This window comes from Oryctolagus cuniculus, chromosome 5, assembly GCF_964237555.1.
Source record: "Oryctolagus cuniculus chromosome 5, mOryCun1.1, whole genome shotgun sequence".
NCBI lineage: Eukaryota > Metazoa > Chordata > Mammalia > Lagomorpha > Leporidae > Oryctolagus > Oryctolagus cuniculus.
The window spans coordinates 104319795-104340472 of NC_091436.1; the positions used below are offsets into that span (position 1 = coordinate 104319795).

General features: G+C 39.1%; 1 protein-coding gene across 6 annotated transcripts in view; it reads right to left on the minus strand.

Annotated features, from left to right (window-relative positions):
* ADGRB3 (adhesion G protein-coupled receptor B3) overlaps positions 1-17642 on the minus strand; it is an 854624-nt gene extending 836982 nt beyond the window's left edge. For 3 of the 6 annotated variants that reach the window (XM_051855533.2, XM_017345224.3, XM_002714524.5), the window contains exons 1-3: positions 16930-17640; positions 15367-15532; positions 13490-14261 (exon numbers count right to left, since the gene is read on the minus strand). In XM_051855533.2, coding sequence (XP_051711493.1) covers positions 13490-14246 — 757 coding nt within the window. In that variant the 5' untranslated portion in view covers positions 14247-14261; positions 15367-15532; positions 16930-17640. Of the gene's footprint in view, positions 1-13489; positions 14262-15366; positions 15533-16929 lie in introns of all 6 variants that reach the window. The other 3 variants (XM_070073912.1, XM_070073911.1, XM_002714525.5) reach the window with 2 other exon arrangements.
* Between the last annotated feature and the right edge of the window lie 3036 nt (positions 17643-20678).

Consider the following 20678-nt stretch of genomic DNA (forward strand, 5'->3'; position numbering starts at 1 on the left):
TTCACAGAGGCTTGTTTAAAGTTTACAGCGCCTACTTTTTCCTCCCTCCTCTCAGGAGAGGTAGGAATACTTTTCAATGTGACAAAAGCCCACCTACTCAAAGGGGGCAGCTAATTATTGCTACCTAATTAGCCTCACAAGAAAATTGTTAAGATTAATGAAGCAGTGTTTACTAAGTGATTACAGGCTCCCCATGAACTACCACAGAAACACTTATTTACAAAAAACATCTACTGGATATTAATAATACCACACCAATGTAAATTGTTACAATGTATAATCTATGGACCAAAAATTAAAAATATAGCCTATGCATCTAAAAAAAAAAGTAAAGGAAAAAAGAGATAAGACAGGGAGAGAGGAATGAAACCAATACAAAAGAAGAGAAAAGCAGGGGGAAAGTAGGAAGGAAAATAGGCAGAAAGAAAGCTGAAGGACAGAGAGTAGGAGTTTTCATTTTTCAGCAATTCTATCATCCTAAAATGAATGTCTGCCACTCAGTCCTAAACACTCACAGCTCAGCAAAACACCACAATACCAGTTCTCTAATCTAGCTTTAAAATATAAACTCCAGTAGCTTTTTTGAATAAATGCGGAAATAATAAGATCTTGTGATACAAATGTAGAATTATTGTAGCTATGAATATTAATTAACTAGGTTAAAATAATATCTTGAGAAATATTTCAAATGAGTTCCAGAATGTTAGCAGTAATTTCAAATACAGCTACTCCCAGAATATAGTGTACAAGATGTGAGTTCCTCCCCCCAGAATATCTTATACTAACATGGCCATCACATTATTATTTTTTTTAAAGATTTATTTACTTATTTGAAAGTCATAATTACACAGAGAGAGGAAGAGACAGAGAGAGCAAGTGAAAGATGATTCATCTGCTGGTTCACTCTTCAGATGGTCACAATGGCCGGAACTAGGCCAGACTCAAGCCAGGAGCTTCTTCCAGGTCTCCCACATGGTGGCGGGGGCCCAAGTACAGGAGCCATCTTCTGCCACTTTTCCTCGGCCATTATCCAGGAGCTGGATTGGAAGTGGAGCTTCTGGCACACAAACCCACAACCATATGGGATGCCATTGTTGCTACACTAACAGCACTAACCCTGCCATCACATTATTATAGTTAAACTACAGAACACATCACCAATGTGCCTAGGCATCTTTCACCACACCATAACTACTTCCCAATCCTCTTCTGGACATTATATATAAGTCATAATAGGATAACTTAGGCTGCAGTACTAAAAATACACACATAACACTTTAGTGTTAAAACAGGAAGGCTTCCTTGCTCAGGCTTCTCTGTAGATTGCAGATTACCAAGAGCTTGGAGCAGGGGCTCCTCTCATTTTAGTCACTCAGTGACTCAGGCTGGTAGTGGAGCTCCCTCCTTTGTAAGTACATGTCTCCAGAAATAAAGAAACCTTCATGGTCTTACTCCAGCAAAGAAATGACCAAGCTTGGAGGGGAGTAATGTCACTTTTGCTTACAATTCATTGATCACAGTCAGTCACAGGATCCTACACAATGATTAGCAGGCCAGGTTCAGAATTTCCTCAGGTGCCCCGAATGGCAGAAGTCAGGAATTACTTGTTGAAGAGTATTAACATCTCAATCAAAATATCCACTTATATCTATGGAATCTCAATGTTAATAACAACATGTCTCCAGTTGTGGATAGCTAGAACAATCAATGGAACTAAGAATAATTTTCATTGCCCTAAGTAACTTTAGTTACTCCATTTGCAACTGAACTATTTGGAGATTAACAAAAGAGTAAGGAAGAGTCAGAATGAATATCACCCAAATGCAGTATACTTGCTGCTGTTGATTTCTTCTGAGAGGGTTCATTCTGAGAGGAGGAATATGGTGGGGGCAAGAGGCGCGGAGTCACCACACAGAACCCCCCCCCCCGGGGGGGAGGGGGGCTCGGGTGAAAGCAAGCCTGAGGCAAGCAGCCCACAGACTCGTTTATTTCAGTTGCTACAGTTGCTTATATAGCCAAGGCAGCCAATCCGGTCAAGGGGCAGTCCATGCCCTAAACCAATCACAGCCTGTTGCCAGGCAGTTTCCAAAGCCATCCAATCACAGCCTGTTGCCAGTCAGGCTCTTGTTGCTAGGCAGTTTCTGAAACCATCCAATCACAGCCTGCCATCAGTCAAGCTCTGTTGTCATGTGGTTTCCTCTGTTGTCATGTGGTTTCCAAAGCCATCCCATCACGGCCTGTTGCCAGGCAGTTTCTGTTGTCAGCAGCCCTCTTGGCATGACCTTTTCACCTCAGTGGCCATCTTGGCATGACCTTTTCACCTCCTCATTCCACCACATATACTTATGAAGATTTACACTTGAAACTTCTGAATATTCAGCAATTAAAAATATAAAGATTCTAAATGAACATTCATATTTATCTTAGAAAACTGTCATGTGATCAAGAGATGTGTGGAGTTAGCTAACCTGCAGAAGGATTTTTGTTTAAAAGCTTAGGATGGAAGAGGTTTGGAATCCAAATGACTAGATAGAAGGAACTTGGTGCCTACATGAGCCACATGGAGCTTCAGGGCAAACTGAAGACACATAATGAATAAAGCATTTACATACAGGCATAAGAGACAGATTATGAGGTCTCTTATTTGAAAACTGTGATAGAGTGGAGAGTAGGGGAGTCATGCCTCTGGCCTAAACTGAGCCGGGCTTCCTTACAGTAAGGCTCTGCTAAGTAAAGGTAGAGACACTGACACCTGCAGGAGACAGCAAATGTTCCTCAGACTGGATGAAATGTGGGGGAGAAGCTGACCAAGAATGCTTGTGAGAGACTCCTCAAAAGGCATGAAAAGCTGCATGAGAAGCACTCTAAAAGATGCTGGAGGGGTTGCATGAGGAGTTAGGTCCAAGGAAATTTGATCATGGTGTTGGGTGGGGAAGATGAGGGTATGGAGAAAAATGAAGCAAGATATGTGAGGCACAGGATCATAAATGAAACATACATTTGTTCTGAGCAAAACACAGTAAAAACAAATGATACTTCTTCTATGTTTCAGAGATCATAATGCTGAAAACACTCATTTCTCAGATGAAGGACATTTATAACATCAATTCTTATGTGTGGCTTTATGTGAACACTAATATGTACAGTTCTCCAGTAGTTTCTCAAGATTACCTCTGGACCAACATAGGAAGTTAAGAAAAGACTGATTAAGCAGTCCTCTAGTTCTCCTGCCCACATCAACCAAAGAGCTGATGTTAAGTGTTTCTTAGAAAACAAAAAGGTTCTACTATTAATAGAAGAAGCTGTATTAGTTCACATCCTACCATTTACTTACTTCTTTGCCTAATTCAGTTATAACTATTTATTAGATCAGCTTCTACCCTGCTTTAAAATTCCCATTGCTCCATTCTTGTGGTTTCTGTGGTCTCAGGATGCAGAGGCCAGAGACAAGCACATGTAATATTTATTGTGGCTAGAGCTCATTTATGCCCTTTATAAGCAATTGAATAACAATACGTGATCATCAGAAAATTCCAAGGAAACCACTAATCGGAAAGAAGCCATACATTTTAAAGAGAGTATATTTTTAATATGCTATAAGCTAAAGTTACTAAAACGTTCTATTCCTTGCAAGTGAAAAGATCATGCTTTACAGCTATTTACTTCATCATATTCAAAAGTAAGTACACTGAAAAATAAAAAGGCTCTTATAATTAGTTGGTTCCTCAAGCACCACTAAGTTACAACTCCCAAGGCCAGTCAGAGAGAGCTAACCACAGGCTGACACACCTATAAAGGAAATTGACCTCTATGGGAAGCCAAAATAAACTGAAATTTCTCATTCTATGGTGCAGAAGCAGATCTTTGAAAGTCTGCCAGACTTATGTAGAAAGATTACATAAAGTAAACAGATTTTTCTCATCCTAAGGTGCCCTATTTTTCATAGCACAATTATTGAGTGTAGGAAATGTAAAAGGAAATATTTCCAAAAACATCCAGGATGCAGAAATTATTTTTTTATGCATTACTTATTCAAAAGACATGAAAAGCTGTGTTAAGAAAAGTTGGCTGGTACCTTTTTGGTTTTGTTTGTTTTTTGCTGTTACTCTTTTTCCTTCCAGGTTCCTTTCTGGATGTGAAAGAAAAAAAAACTAATTTTCTTTATGAAACTTTAATAGAAAACTTCCTTGATTCCTTATTTGAAATAATTTTTTTTATAAAATGTGTGAGTTTTGCTTTTCCTTTGCTTTGATATGGATACTAAGATCAACAGGCAAAATGAAGCCTGGATTAGCAACTGAAATTCTATTTTCATTTTTATAGTGATATAAAATTATCACTAAGGTTCAATCTGTTAAGAATTTTTATGTTTTTATCTGACTGCCTGGAAGGTATTGATTTTACTAGTCAGTCACATAATTTGTTTCACTGTTCAGGACAGTTCAAATATTCCAGCATCACAACAATGCAGAAAAATATGTATATATAATATAAATTGATGCATATGTATTATATAATTTAAAGGCAGGTAACAAAAACAACAAAACACCAAATAAAGATACAAAACACTTGGAGTCCTAAACTTAAAATAGTTAAGATGAACACACACTGATGAGTTTATAATAAGCAAAAAATATACTATTCCAAATGAACTAAAATTAAAAGTGGCCAAGTGATTTAACTTTGTATTAATTAATTAAATTATTGTTTATTTCTTGTTCACTTGGTCTGGTTTATTTGCTTATGTAATTATTATATGCATATAAGAACTTTAGCACATTTAATAGGACAACCAAAATTTAAAACACTGTAATCAGATATCAACCTCAACACCACAATCACACACTCTTATTTTAGTCAGGGTTTCACTAAATAACAGATGGTAGCCTCAAGTAAGTAATTTAAGAAGCAAGTGACAGCCTGGAGAAATCAAAGAGAAATATTCAATACCAGAGAGAAGAAAAAAGTAGGGAGCTGTTACTGCTCATGGGTCTAAAGCAGGTCAGGAGAGCGTGGTTGGATATTAGAGCCCTACAAGAGCTCACATAGCAGAAGCTATGACCTTCATAGGAGCATTCAGTCTACCTGGGGCAACCCAAAACATGTGCCCAGAGGAACAGACACCCTGACTGTGCCTTCTCCCATCCTCAAAATGGTATTTCTCAATAACATCAGTAACAACTACTGATCACATTTCGGTGAAATAAATTCTAGAAAAGTCCTACTTTTTTCAAATGCTTTAATTTGAACTAGCATTTCAAGATAATTCCTTTTCAAAATCTTAAAACAGGGCTCAGCACTACAGCGTAGCAGATGGAGTTGCCGCCTGCAGTTCCTGCATCCTATATGGACAACAGTTCAGGTACTGGCTGCTCTACTTCCAAGCCACTGCTCTGCTATAGCCTGGGAAAGCAGTTGAAGATGGCCCAAGTTCTTGGGTTCCTGCACCCAAGAGGGAGAGCCTGAAGAAGCTACTAGCTTCCCCTATGCAGCCATTTGGGGAGTGAACCAGAGGATGGAAGAACCTCTCTCTCTCTGCCTCTGACTCTCTGTAACTCTGCCTTTCAAATGAATAAAAAAAAATTTAAATCTCAAAGCACAAACTTCACTTAACATAATGCTGCAAAGATGAAAATACTTGGAAACTATTTCATAAGGCCTAACTATCCTTTGTTACATTCCCTAACTGCAAAGACAAGTTCAAAGAACTAAATTATAATCTACATTATTATCAGTTCACAGTGTTCATTGCCAAAGGATTGAATAAAATCAAAGTTTCAAAAATTTCAATGATTTAAAGAGAATCTTCTATGATAATACAGAATAAAATGTTTTAAAATATGTAAACTCAACTAGATAAGTATCATGCAATGCTAATGTATTAAAAAAGAGAGAAATGGATGCAAAATAATCCTAAATGTGTAAATCACAAAGAATACCTAACTTCTTGCTTGACAAAGAAGTATCATCAGCAGTTATAAGTGTAGTGAAAAATATTCTGGTGAAAACTTATTTCACCTATAATGCATAGATTATAAGAGAATTCTTGTGAACTTCAGATTTTCTTCTTGGAGATCTACTACACTTTTTCCATCAAGCTGCTTCACTACTAACAGCCTTTCTTCATTTGAATTTTGCATTAGTTATTCAGATTTTCAACCCATACTCCAAATGTTTCTCAAAATTTCCAACCTAAATTCCCTTTTATATTCATCTGGTGTATACTCATTATGGAAAGCATTCCATACACAGAATGCCAGGGATAAGTACTCAGTAGACCCCAACCACTAAATAAATAAATGTTTGTACAATAATGAATACAACAGGAAAAGAGTATTTTTAAACCACTGGCATTATCCATCTTTTCCTCTTAAAAAAAAACACATATACACAAGAACATTTTCAGTTGCACTGTTAAAGCAAGGTTGTAACCTAACTACTGTGGAGCATTATAATGTGAATGAAGTCACTTCTTTTCCTCTTTGCTATTATTCCCTGTCTCCAGCCAAAATAAAAAAAAAAAAAAAAAATGGAGTCAAGTTTCGTAACTGCATATGAAGATTTGTTAAAGGGCAAAACAAAGAACAGATCGAAAACAACAAAAACATATGAAGCACTATGCAAATTCAGTTTAATTTTTAATGTTACATGTTTCCATCCTGAGCATATCTGGATTGTTATATTGTCAAGATTTTTTAAGAACTCTTTATAAGAATATGGAAATATCTTAAATATGAGTTTTAACCAAGAATTATTTTGATACATCAAGTTTGAAGAGTGAGATTATAGAAAAGAGTAAGGCACTGACATTTATCCAGGGCCTAAGGTTATCTTGAGCCATGCTGTACAATGTGCTAAGTGTTTTACAAGTACAATCTTATTTAATGCAACACTCCATTATAGTAGATATTATTCTCAATTAATTAATGAGTCAAGCTTCAGTCTCTTGTCAAAGGTGCTACTAGATGACTGTGTCATTCTAAGGACCAAAGTCTATCTAGCGCCAAATAATTTCTTTCATTTCAATAAAGTGACATACCCAGAAAAATTTAATACCGCTCTGATTTCTTCTTAGTTAATTGAATCAGGAAGAAATTTCCACAGGCACTGACAGAAACTAAAGCACTCTCAAGCCATTAATGGTATTAGTTGATTGGACCTTTTTTTTTTATACATGATGTCATTTTCTAGTCTCCTTACTCAGAGAAATCAGCATTACTAACATAATGTGAGAAAAAAGAAGCAGTAACACGTAGTAACACATTATTATGTGAAGAACAGATTAAAACTCAGCTCTCTCTGGGTCATGATCTTAAAGCTCAACAAATGTTACTCTGAAAAAAAAATTTACTTTTTGAACAATGATTTCTCTTCCAAGAGTCAGTTGACTTTTTTTTTTTTTTGACTTTTTTAAGTAACATACCAGACAGATTCTAAAGAAAACTACATATTAAAAAGTTGGCTATGAAATCTGTTAAATAATAAAATTGCTTACATTAGGAGCTGAAGTAAATAACCCAGCATAAAGCTGGATTCTAAGTGAATTAAAATTCCTATCTCAATTTTGGGAAAAAATTAACTTGCAGAATATTTACTTATACCTGTCATTTAAAAAAATAACATTGAAACACACACATTGGCACACTGTGAAGCATGGTACACATGCATACAAAAACACTTAAATTTTGATGTCCCACTTAGTATTTTTAATCAACTGTCTGCAAAAATAATTCTGCCACATAATGGGGATTTCCTTCATTAAATTTGTATATATTAAACTACTTCCTAAATTGGCAAAATTATAAGATGGCAAAGGAAGAGTGGCATTTGGCATTTGGGATACCCAAATCTCCTATTGCCATGCTTGGGTTTGAGTTTTGGTCCTGGTCTCAATTCCAGCCTTTTGCTAATACACACCTTGGGAGGTAGCAGAGGATGGCTCAGACCTCACATGAGAGACTTGGATTGAGTTTGTAGATCCTGGCTTTGGCCCTGGCTGTTGTGGGGCTTTGAGGAATCAATGTATGAAACACACACACACACACACACACACACACACACACATTCACCCTCTCCCTTACTCTCTCGATCTTTGTTTTTTAAACTTTTATTTAATAAATATAAATTTCGAAAGTACAACTTTTGGATTATAGAGGCTTTTTCCTCCATAACCTTCCTCCCACCCACAACCATCCTATCTCCCACTCCCTCTCCCATCCCATTCTTCAAGATTCATTTTCAATTATCTTTATATACAGAAGATCAAGTTGGTATATACTAAGTAAAGATTTCAACAGACTGCACCCACACAGATACACGAAGTATAAAGTACTGCTTGAGCAGTAGTTTTACCGTTAATTCGCATAGTACAACACATTAAGGACAGAGATCCTACATGGGGAGCAAGTGCACAGTGACTCCTGTTGTTGATTTAACAGAAAAGTGAAACCTGTTAAATATAAGAGTGGGAATAAGAGAGGGAGGAGATGTACAGTTCAGCACATGATCACTCGGACTTACCCCTAATGGCAGAGCTAGAAACGTGCCAGGGGATTCCAAATCAATCCCATCAAGGTGGCATGTACCAATGTCATCTTACTAGTCAAAGAGATCAGTTTCAGTTCATAAGTGATCATAATGATAGGATTAAGTGTCAAAGGGATCACATAAACAAGACTAGTGTCTCCCTCTTTCTCTCTCTTGTCTTTCAATAAATAAAAACAAATTAATTAAAAAGATAAAACAGGAAAGGAAAAATTACAGCATTTTACTTGACCAGTCTTATTCACATATTAAAACCTAAAGTGAGTAATAATGTGACAATACAAATACTCTTTTCCTCTTTCTTGGAAAGAGACTGTATATGCTTGTTTGTACACTGTCAGAGCCAGAAGGGAGAAAGAGAGAAATAAACTTGGTTAAACAGATGTAAGTTAGTAATTTTCTAATTTTTTCCCAGATGACCATGCTTAAAAATGAAAAATAAATATATGCATGAAATTAGTAATATTTTCAATGACACATTCATTTTTAAAATGTTAAACATCTTTTTGATCAAGAACTGGAACCAATAACACATTAGTGGAATTGGAAATGATATATATATATATGTATGTGGGTATATATATATATATGTGTGTGTGTATATATATATATACACACATATATAAATGGTAGCCATTTCCCCTAAAAGGTAAAGGTGGCTGCTTTCCAAAAGTCCTGTATTTTTATTCTGATTGCAGTCAACTAACTGTTAGTTTTCTATTGAGATTTTTTTTCTCATCATTCATTTCAACCAGTTTTAATAAATCTCTTTTCAGACTATTCAAAGACACAGTCCTTTTACTTGAAGAACTCAAAGTCTGGTTGATAAAGACAGAAATATAAATGGAAAACCACACTGCAATTTGATAAATGCTAGAACATCAGTACAGAAAATGCTGAGGGCTACAAGATCCAGCAAAAAGGGGAAACTGTCAGGCTCTCTTTCATCAAGGAATAGCAGATTAAGTCTATCTTCCTACATTCTGATGAAGAAGATGAGAGCATAGTCATTCACAGAGGAGGTCATATAACAGAGCTTAAAGGAGGAGGGTGGAAGGTGGTTCACAAAATGATGTGGGGGCAAATACAGGAAAGGTAGAAAGCCACAGAGACACAGATTGTTCTAGACTGCAAACATGTGCCTAAAAATGCAAAGACACAAAACATGGTCTAAAGTTTACACAGGCACATAGTAAGACTTTCCTTGGGTGGTAGAATATCAAGTATCAGAAGAAGCAGAGTGAAAAGACAAATGGCTATGTGTGTTCAGATTTCCTGGAATCTATACAGGGTTCCCAATTTCCTTTCACATAAGTAGAGCCATTGATGGTAGTAGCAAACAAAGATTCCATTAAGGCTTATTACGTGATTTAGATATGCCGGTGCAGAATTTTTGAGCCTAAACTGTTTTAATGACTTATTTTAAATGAAGTGGTAAGAAATAAGATCATATACCACAATTCATTCCTGTCATATAGTACAGAATCATTTTTGGCAAAACAGTCATTATAAAGCACACTAAAGACCTCAAGAAAACTAAGATGACTTTGTGAATAAATGCCTCACTTTCCCCAGATTTGTAACTAAAAATCAGCTATACAGCGAGGTTATTTGAGTTTCATCTTTTAAGGAATATATCAATTACATATAGATTAGCTTCAGATTAGCTTCATGAAATAGGACATTTTTTCAAAAAATAAAAACAACAATATTTCATTGATTTCCTTGGCCTTCATAATTTTAAACTTCCATAATCTCATGTAAACCCCAAACATGTGAAATATAATCTTAATCAAGAACATGTTTAACAAACTAAAATTTAATCCTTTAAAGAAGCAATCCTAGTATTTACTTTGATGGTATATTCAAAATAACCTTTGTGATTATAGGTTTCATCACAAATAGTAACCATTTCCTTTTTGCTGTATTCAGGTTATATTTTCAGTATGTGAATATATTATTAAAGAACATTATAGTAGAAACACTGTTTCAAAGAAGAAATCCCACTCTTGGCAGTCTATTGCTTCCTCAATATTAAGTGTGATTTTTTTTAAAAAATTCCAATGGACACATTGACAATATTCAACATTTGGTATATCTTTTCCATCACCATCAGTCTCACACAAAACAACCCAGAAGTGCAACTACCAAGTTTAAATATTCTATCAAATTTGTGTCAACATTAAGATGTAATTCATGTAGAAAATAATTCTACTCAAAGTAAGCCTTCTGAGTCAGTACTTATTACAGTGAGTAAAATGGGAGTCAAAACTGGGGAGTAATCTTGTATTAATTTTCTTGATTAATTACAGGGAAATTTGACTGTTTTCTACAGAAAATAGATATCACAAAGTAATATAAAATGTAAGCAGAATTTTTAAAGCTTCATTTCAAAAGCTAAAATTACCTATTTACATAATATGAAGACACTATGGAATAAAATTATATAAGAACAGCACAATTATATGTGGTAATAGTTTAAGTAATAATACTTAAGACCTACAAATGTCATCACAGGGTAGTTTATTTGAAATGGTATTAATTATTTCACATTATTTCACATATTGTTTATATCAAATATTTAAGATTTAATATACTTTGCATAAATTTGACTAAATTAAGAATCTGTAGATTTTCATTCATTTTCTCTACAGCGTAGCACAGCCAAAACGATTTTCTTTGAATGAGGCAAAGAGTACTGTAGTATATATAAGAATTACTTACAAAAGCATTAGCTACAATTAAGTCATCAGAAATTACTTATCCTTACCTAAACAATTAAAGAGCACAATTTTAGAATACAAAGAATATTGGCTGTACAATTTTACTGACATAGCACATAATCTGTACTACACAAACTTTTCCTAGGTCAGCTGTACTGACATTATATTTTCAAAATAATTATTTGTCTATGGGAGTATTCCTTTCATTTACAATTAGCTATAACAAATATACATTCTTCTATATGATTTAAAGACATAAGGTCTAATTACTCATCCATTTACAAAATAAATGGCTAAGTAGCACAAGTTCTGTAAATCCCAGCAATTCACCCATATTATATGATCATGACCTGCAAAATCTTTGAAAACCATGCTTAACACAAACAGAGACTTTTTGTTACTCCCTACCTTTCTTTAAAAAACTGGATCCAATCTCAAATGTTATTTGTACTCAATTTGACCATAAGACTTCAACCATTTAAGAAACAATTTTTTTTGGATTTTATTACAATAATTATGAAACAAAAACTAGTTTCTGATGTTAACTGTTTTATTAACCAGCTTGTAACATCCCATTTTCTCTGTGTACTGTAGCTTCTTATTCTAGGGGCCGCTAATTAGTTTTAAATGGTGTTAAATACCATCCCTGCAGTTGCAAGTGCTTCTCTGGGATTTTTACTAGAGAAAAGAACTCCTGTAATTTAAAACTACTTTGTTTTCTTCAGTCACAGCTGTTAGTGAACACACTGACCTGTGGAAATCTTAAAGGTTTTCACTCCTCTTTCTTTGCCATTAGTCTGCATTTATTTTCTAACAGCTTTTTTCTTCTTGTGACATTTCCTTCATAATTCCCATCCCCCAAATTACAGCCAGCAGAGAAACGCCTTAAGCTAGTTAACTCTTCTCCCCACATCCCTCCCTTTACAAAGTCTTGGCTAACGTTAAAGAAAATTCTCCAACAACGTGTCAATTTTATATTGGCCACAAAGACAACTTCTGTTGGGGGAGGGGGAGGAAAGGGACTGGAGCTTGGCTGTCCCTTTCCACAGACAGGGATCTTTGTGGTGATGAGAAAACATTTCCTGCATAAGAAATCAACACACTCTCTGCTTGCAGGGTTGAGGAGTAAAAACGAATATGTATCAGCCATGTCTTCAAACCAATGAAACACAGCCATTAACCTTCCAAACAAGAAAGTCATTTTCTGAAAATGTCTTGCATTCTTGCATTATTAAACATAATCCACAATCTCAAATCCTCTGGGTGCTCCCCCACTGGGGACTGAGTGAAAGCTACAAATCAATCCGTACTTTTTTTTTTTTCTTTTACTTTGCATTTCCATAGCACTATGTTATTTTCCCCATCTAGCTCACCTCTGAGACACTACCTCTCTGTTCATTTTTATCAACAGTGGACCAAAAAGATAAGAACAAAAAAAATCACTTGCAAGAAGCAGACCACATCTTCAAGGGTCACTGTCAGGTTTTAATCCACAACCCTTCCCTGCAAGTAGGTAATATTAAAGCCAGAAGACCTCCAGAGTTTGCAGTTCCAGTGGGTTTCTCCAGAGGAGGGCATGGAATTTACTGTGCAAAGCACCTCAAACAATATTCTGCGATTGGGGGTTGGGTGTGGCATCCCTGACTTCATTTGTCGGGAAATTATTTGGTCCAAACCATTTTGCTACTGAGTTTGTGCCACACGAGTCACATGGCCCCTAAGTGCAAACTTGGGGGAAGGGTGGGTAGGGAGAGAGTAAGACACAGAGGGAAAGAAGTGAGAATTGAAGGGGACCATTTGCTGCACTGGAACAGAATGGAGAAGTCTACAAATCCATTTGGGGGATTGGGTGGAGGGGAATTAGGGGATATATTCCAAGGGGCTACAGTCTGAAAAAAGGCATCCTTCTCCCTTTTTACCAACCTCCAGCCAAGCTGACGCCACATTTTTGTATCTCTTTTCCCCTGAATATCCCACCTGCCTTTCTAGGGCATGTTGCTCAACTTTGCAGTCATCACCACATCTCTGAAACCTTTAAACCGAAAACTAGCTTAAAAGAGCTTTATCAGTAAAGATCACAAATCAAATGAATCCAAAAACGATAGCGTTCAAGAAGCAATGAAGAGGCCTGACTGTTGAAAATCCACATTTTTAACCCATCCGTCAAATGTCCCTCTTCCCCCACTCCAAGACCCATCTTCCCCTCTTCTTTGGGCACTTACCTTCTTTGGGTGGTCGCTTGGCCTCCCTGGTAAGATTGCAGACTTGGGTAGTTTGCAGCTCCTGAGTCAGGCAGCCCTCGGTCTGCTCATTCAGGGGCAGCACGACGTTATTTAACAAAACCAGCGACTGGTCGTCGATACCCCACTCTCCCAAATGCTGAGGGCAGGTACATTTTGTATACATGATCCCACATGATTCTGTTCTCCCATTTTCTGATTTTAAGCAGCTCTCCAACCAAGTGCATAATACATGGCAACCAAACTGGCTCGGGCTCACCTTGTTCAACACCAAAAACTCAAAAAAAGATTTCTGATCTTCTTCTCCTTTTTTCTGTAATCCTGGGAAATCAGTTGGAAATACCCGACGTATCTGAATAAAATTTTTATCATATTGTAGAAAAACAAAAGCATTCTTGGCATTGCAGAGTTGCATTATAGAATGATTCTTTCTTAAAAGATCCTTTATTTTTTCATGGGAAAAATGATCAAACTGATAAGCCAGGAGGGAGAAGTTAGAGCAGCTAAGGTCCTTTTTGGAAAATTTCAGGTAAATGCTATATTTGGTTGGATCTGGATTTTCCAGCGTCCAGGTGCAGTTTGTAAAGTTTTTGGGAAACATTTCACTTACAGAATATGATCCATAAATGACTCCCTTCACCAAAGTTGAACACCAGAAGTCTTGGGCGGCATTAAATCCAAACATAACCAGGAGATAGGTGGAAAATATATAAATCAGCAGGTTACGAACAGCCTTCATCCTATGTCATTTGGCCTGTAAAAATGGCAATAAAAGTAAAATGCAAGTAGGAGTCTACGCGCATTGAAAAAATAAACTCCTTCCAATATTATAGCCAGCTGTTTTCAAGATTTCAGCTTAAAAAAATCTTTTTTAAAAGAAGGGCAGGTGATTTTATTTTATAACGTTGGAAAATTATCTGTTGCTGTGTGAACAGCGCCCTCACGTGGCCATTCTCAATTGTCAAATTCTCAACATTCAATTTAAAAATAACATTTAATAGATCATTAATAGCAATGCCCTAATTTATCTACCAGGATTTCCTCCACATCCATTATCATCCTATTGAATGAAGAGAGAAAACACTGGGCTTTAAAAACCCTCTCATTAGCTAACTGTGAATTGCTGGAATATTTTCAAACAACCTATACAACCTTTTCTCTCAGTCCTCTGCCTTCAGTCAACACCATCTCAGAAAATCTAATCTGATAATCTGTGAACAGCTGCCACCACACTACTTCTTTTCTCTTAAATGTGAAAAGTAATCATGATAAATTATAGCCACAATTTTAAAAGCACAAATGATAATTTGCTGCAGATGGAGCATCATCTCCCAAATGTCCCTACTTGCCTTTGCGGGGGCCACCATGTGAACTGAGTGATATTCCTGTGCAAAAACTCAGGCACTCATATGGACGAATATAATTTTTTAAACCATCACCTGAGAAAGGGAATAGATGGGCAGATACACAGGGAAGACTTGTTGTTCAACGTCACCACTGAAAACCAGGATTTAAGGCAGTCATTTCAATGTGACATGCCCTCTTGGGATGCATAAAGTGGATCACTGTATTAGTATCTGTTTCTAAAAGCAATGCCAGTGAAAAATCCCACAAACACAGTACCTGGGCTGCCTTCATTCTTTATTTTTTTTTAATGAAGGCTATTTTATCTAGAGTTATCTATTATAATTTAAGATTTACACATGGTAGATGAACGACATTAGCATTTTCTTTCTTAGCAGATTTCAATTATTGAATTGCTCCCTTTCAAACAACAGCCCCAAAGCTCCTCTTCTTTTCTTTCTTTCTCTTTTAAAACCCTGGCCTTGCATAATAAAGTAGTCCTTGGTTATATTTACCTCTGTAAGTTGTTATCCAAAAATAACTTGAATATTTTTCAGCTTTAACCTTTAAGGAGTTATTTCTTAGAATAAATGACACTGCTTTTTTGTTTAGCCTTTGAGCTGATAAAAGTGATGCCAAGTTAATCTTAAAAGTCTTTAGGCTGCAGTCTCTTCCACTGTTCTGTAAACAGAGACAGACATACAGACATATAGACAGTTAAGAGTTTTCATGTCTTTGCCTGGGTCCTCTCAGAAGCAAAGGATAAAACCCTCTGCCTTCCCATTGCATAACACACACCAACGCATGCACGCCAAATCCAGTGACCGAAGTCCCTGAAGATACAGCTGCATATTCCAGATTGTAATTCAAATTCTATGTTTTGATATAGGCAAAAGCAGCCCCAACTCTCAATCTCTACATGGCAGCAGTTTAAAATAACACCAGAACTGCTGGGACTATCAAAACAGTATTCTCTGTTTCGAACACACAATTCAAGGCATAAGGCATCTGCTTCTTAAGAAAACAGAGTCAACGAGCATCTAAAGGTTAAGAGACAGGGAAAGTTGTAGAAATTCTGGAAATGATTTCCTCTTTTTGTGCTGTAGCACTTTGCAGGCAATGCAGGTCTGCGCAGTGTTCTTCAGGATAGAGTGTAGGCGTTGAGAGCCAATGTGACAATAAGTGTCTAAATTAGGAATTCCATCCATGAAAGGGGGCTTCGTTTTTATCATCAGGAACTCAAAAAGAGGTCGTAATTCTTTTCCTTATGAAATCGGTACTTTTGCATCCATTTACTTGACAGTGCATGTCTGCAATGCTGTGCTCTTCAATGATGAGAAAGAGTGAGAAAATAGCTCTGATTTCACTTTCAAGCCTGCTCAGGGAGAGCACCCTCAACCTAATGCTCTTTATTTTCAATCAGCCTTGGTGTACGTTATCTTGTTTTGTTCTGAATAACAGAAAATGAATCACTGACACCCTCCCCCCCTTTCGGACTGCAGGGCCAGTTCAAACAACTGTATTTTCTCTTAAAGAACAAATGGGGGTGCAGGCGTGTGGGGGGGTTCCTAAGGTCTGGCCACCGTGGTCTCAAGGATGTTGTATTCGTTTATTTATTTATTCGTCTCTTGCGAGAAACAAATCGGCTTTGAGTTCAGCTATTCTCTAAACTGATTTTCCGGATGACACTTTAGTTCAGTCGAACATAGACGGCGCCATCACTCCACTGATTTTTTCCCCAACAGAAACCCCACTGCCTCCTCTTATCTTAACTTCCTTTTAACCTAAATCCCCCACCCCACTCCCAATAAAATTACCCCAGTCGCACACAACTGCCAGATTTCCTAGGTCTCCCTGCCTATTCCATGAGACCCAGCACCTGTCTTGAAAACCAGACTTCTCCAACTTTTCAACTGCGGCGTTGAAGTGAATGCAGACAGTCGAAGGTGCTGCCTGCCTCGTCAGCCGCCGGCAACAGTCTTGCCCGCCCGCGCGCCCTCCCCAGGCACCCGGCCGGGAGCCCCCTCGGCGGCGACCCCCGGGCGGGGGAGAAGGTGACCCCGGGACCCCTTCCTTACCTTCCACTCCGAAAGCTCTGGGAGGCTCCAGCTCTAAGACACCAGCACCGGTACGCGTCCCAGCAACAGCGACGGAGAGACTCCCCTTCGCTCCCAGTCACCGTTGCCCATTTTCCCCGGCTCCGCGTCCAAGAGCAGGCTTTATTTTTTTAAAAATGCGAACATGAGAGAAGCCAAAGATGAGGGGAGTGCTGCTGGTGGTGGTGGTGGTGGTGGGGAGATAAAGGAAGAAGTGAGAGAAAAAGAGCCTCCAGGAGCCACAGCCTGGCGCCTTATCCAACTGGAGCCAACCTCCAAGCCGATGGGGAGGGGGAGAAGCCCCCCGAAGGGAGACTCTAAAGAAACAAACCAAAAAAAAAAAAAGGAAGTGGTTTCAGAGCGAGGATTTGTATTAGCAAATCTCACCCCCCAACACGCCAATTAGCTAAGCAGCAAAAAACGCGCTGAGAGGAGAAGTGGCCGGCGGCGGCGGCTGAGGCAGATTTGTTGGGGCGGTGGGTTTATTACGGGAGTGATGGTGGTCGGCTCGGAAGGCTCAAGCTTATGCTTTTTCCTCTTTCCGCTCGGCTCCCTCCGCCTCCCCCCCCGCAGGTACTGATGGACGGACGGCGACTAAGCAGAGGGGGGGAAAAATCCTTGGCTGCTGATGTCGGAAAGCTGTTTGAATGCCCAGCGAGGAGGGAGGCGCGAGAGGGAGCGAGATAGTAAAGCTCTGTCTTGGGTGTGCGCGCCGGCGCGCGGCGCTCGCTTTCCCCGGGGCGCGCACGAGGAAAGGGGCGGGAGGGGAGATGGGGGCGCCGCGTTCCCCGTGTGCGCGCCCGCGGAACCCTGCCGCGTGCTCGTGGGCGCGCGCGTCCCCGGGCGCCGCGCGACCCGCGCCAGCGCCGCGGCCGTGCTGTGCGCTGGGGCTCGTCCGCCCCCGGGGCTCGACGCGCGCGGCGCCTTCGCGGAGTTGAGCCTCCCGCGGGCGCGGGCGGGTGTGTGTGAGGAGAGCCGAGGAGGGAGGCCCGGCGGGAGGGCGCGAGGCGGGCGGGACGGGAGTGAGGGGTGGGCTTCGGCGAGCTCCCGCCGGGGCCGCGGTGCGCACGTCACGGCTACTCAAACCCAAGCACGTCCAGAAAGCGGCATTTTCTGAGTTTGGGAGGTTTGGGCGTCCTCAGTTCCCACCGCTAGGGCTGGCTGCGAGCAAGTGTAAGACCAACTCCTCAGGAGGCGAGGCCAGGGGTGCGGAGGCCGGGAAGGCGACTGCGAGGGGTGGGAGGTGGACGCTGGACTCGACCGTCTTTCTCTTCCTGTCTTGCAGCGGGGACCTGTGGCGGCCGGAGAGCTGTCATCTCAGCCCCGGGATTCAGAGCGCATCGACTCCGCAGCGGAGCGGGGCACACCCCGGCTCCCGAGGCGCTGCAGGTCTCTGGCTGAAGCAACAGTAGTTTCCCTCAGCGAGGCCGCAATTAACGTCTTATTTGTTCTGGCTCCGTACAGGCATTGCCGGGACCGCGGTGCGGCGACCGAGGTTGGGCACCTTGCATTGCTTTCTGCATGGCGATGGGATCGTGGTTGTTGTGGGGTCTAAACTTTTGTTTTGTCTTGTTTTTCTTAATGTATCCGATTCTTTTCCCGAGTTTCCATAGTAACAGGTTTGGGAAAGGGGTGGGAAGAAGCTATCTTGAGTCTCCATATAAGCGGGCGGGGGTCGTGGGGGGAGAGAAATTTCCATATACACACCATCAACCTATTTATGACTTATTTATTAATTTTTGCCTCCCGGACAGTTGGCTGACGAAGTCTTTGATGACCTAATGTTAGGTGTGTGCTGTAAAAGGTCATTCGCCTCCTGATTCTATCTCCCCTTGTTAAAAGCGGTTGGGGTTTGCAGAACAAGTGGTCAGATAGTGCAGAGACGTGGTGGGAGGGATTCCTGCGAAGTGTCCAGTTTTCCTAGGGAGTGTGACTTGAGCGGCAGGTGAAGTTGAATAAAGCAATTTTCTCTCCTATGTGTTTTTTGTTTTTCTTTCTCTTCTTGTTCCTCTCCCCGGGGTCCTTGGAGAGCCAAGTACACCATTTTAGAAGAGAGTTATAGTGGAAAGAGGAAGATGCCAGTGATCATTTCTCCACCAGAGTTGTTTGAAACATCAAAATTGGCCGTTTCCTTCTTAATCTGTACGGCTAGAACGACCCTCCTCAGAAGCTTTCTCTTTCAGGAAGAGTGTCAGGAACACCCTGTAAGGGAAACAGTTAATCATTCCCCCAGCAGGCTTTAAATTGTTCCTAGGAACAAATCACCACATGAGAGCAGCCTGGGTGGTGTTTTGGCTTTATGTCATCTTTGGTTCATTACAATATTTTTTACTCATTTAAGGGAATGTGAAACGGAAATAAGGTTTATGTCCAAGGCAAAATCCAAAACATTGTAAGCAAACACATTTTCTTTTACAAACAGAGAGCCTTCAGCTATCTAAAGGACAAACACGTTCCATTTATTTCAACTTGCAGAGATTCTAATGATATCTGCAAGACATTTTGGTCAGTTCTTTTACCCCAAAGAAAAAAGAGATTGGTGAGAGATGTAGAATAAAAATGGAGAAAAAGAATATGCTTTGCATGATTTTTACATAAAAGAGAAGAAATGTGAGGCTTAGATATTTGTTTTGTATGTGATTTTTCATATTTTAACAGTGTGGTTTTGATTTTTTTTTTTTTTTTTTTTAGAAATTCTTAAAGTCATGGCACGGTGACATAAGAATACAGCCCAAAGGGACCATTTAAAAGGCCTTAATCCTAGATGGGAAAGAGCACTCACTCCTAGGATCATCCATATTCAAGTAGAATACAGGGCTAGGTCAGAAAGAAAGCCACCCTTAATAAAGCACTTCACCCTTCACACTGTTTCCCATAACCTTCATAAATTGCAGGCTACTGAGCTGGCCTGATGATGATCCTGCTGAGGTATATTTATAGCAGATGATTTGTAGATGATAAATGTGCCAAGCAAGACCCGGGCTCCAGTTACCCCGAGCTCCTCTGCTTTCCTCAGGGGGTCATAATCAAGAATCACAAAAAGAACCGTAAGTGGAGAATCCGGACTCTGGACCCTGACAACAGCACAATCCAAAGAGGAACCAAGGAGGAACCACTTTGTTTCGTGTCTGCACTACATTCCATATGAAAGCATTGCTGACATATTGACTCAACAACAAAAAGAGAACAGCGGTTTACTCACCCTGGGCTCTGTGTCCTTCCTACTGAAACTGGACTGTTTTTATTTGTTAGTTTTACATCACCACTTCAAATTACAATTATTTTCATTGATCTCTTTTTCAAGGCAGTGTGCATTTCTGTGTATACATCTGAATGTATACAAACTCATACACATTTTATGCATATACCATATTTGTGTATGTATGCCTATATTATTTCCTAGTATACATACAAAAATAGGTAAGGTTGATTTTTAAAGTTCACAGAAAATGTAATTAAAAGATGAGTTTATTTTGGTGTAATTATTTTAAAAATCCATTGAGTTTTTTCATACACATTTTCTATGAACTTTTTAAAGAACCCTCATATATAATATGTACATATGTATTTTAGTAGATAGACATATATTTCAGAGTTGCAGTACAGTGCTTTGTATTTATTTCACAACTGGCAAATTAATAACATAAATTGAGTTTATATAATTATAAACTTTATGATTTAGGTTTCTTCACTGACTTTCCAAAGAAATATGGAAAAATCAGTGTTGCATC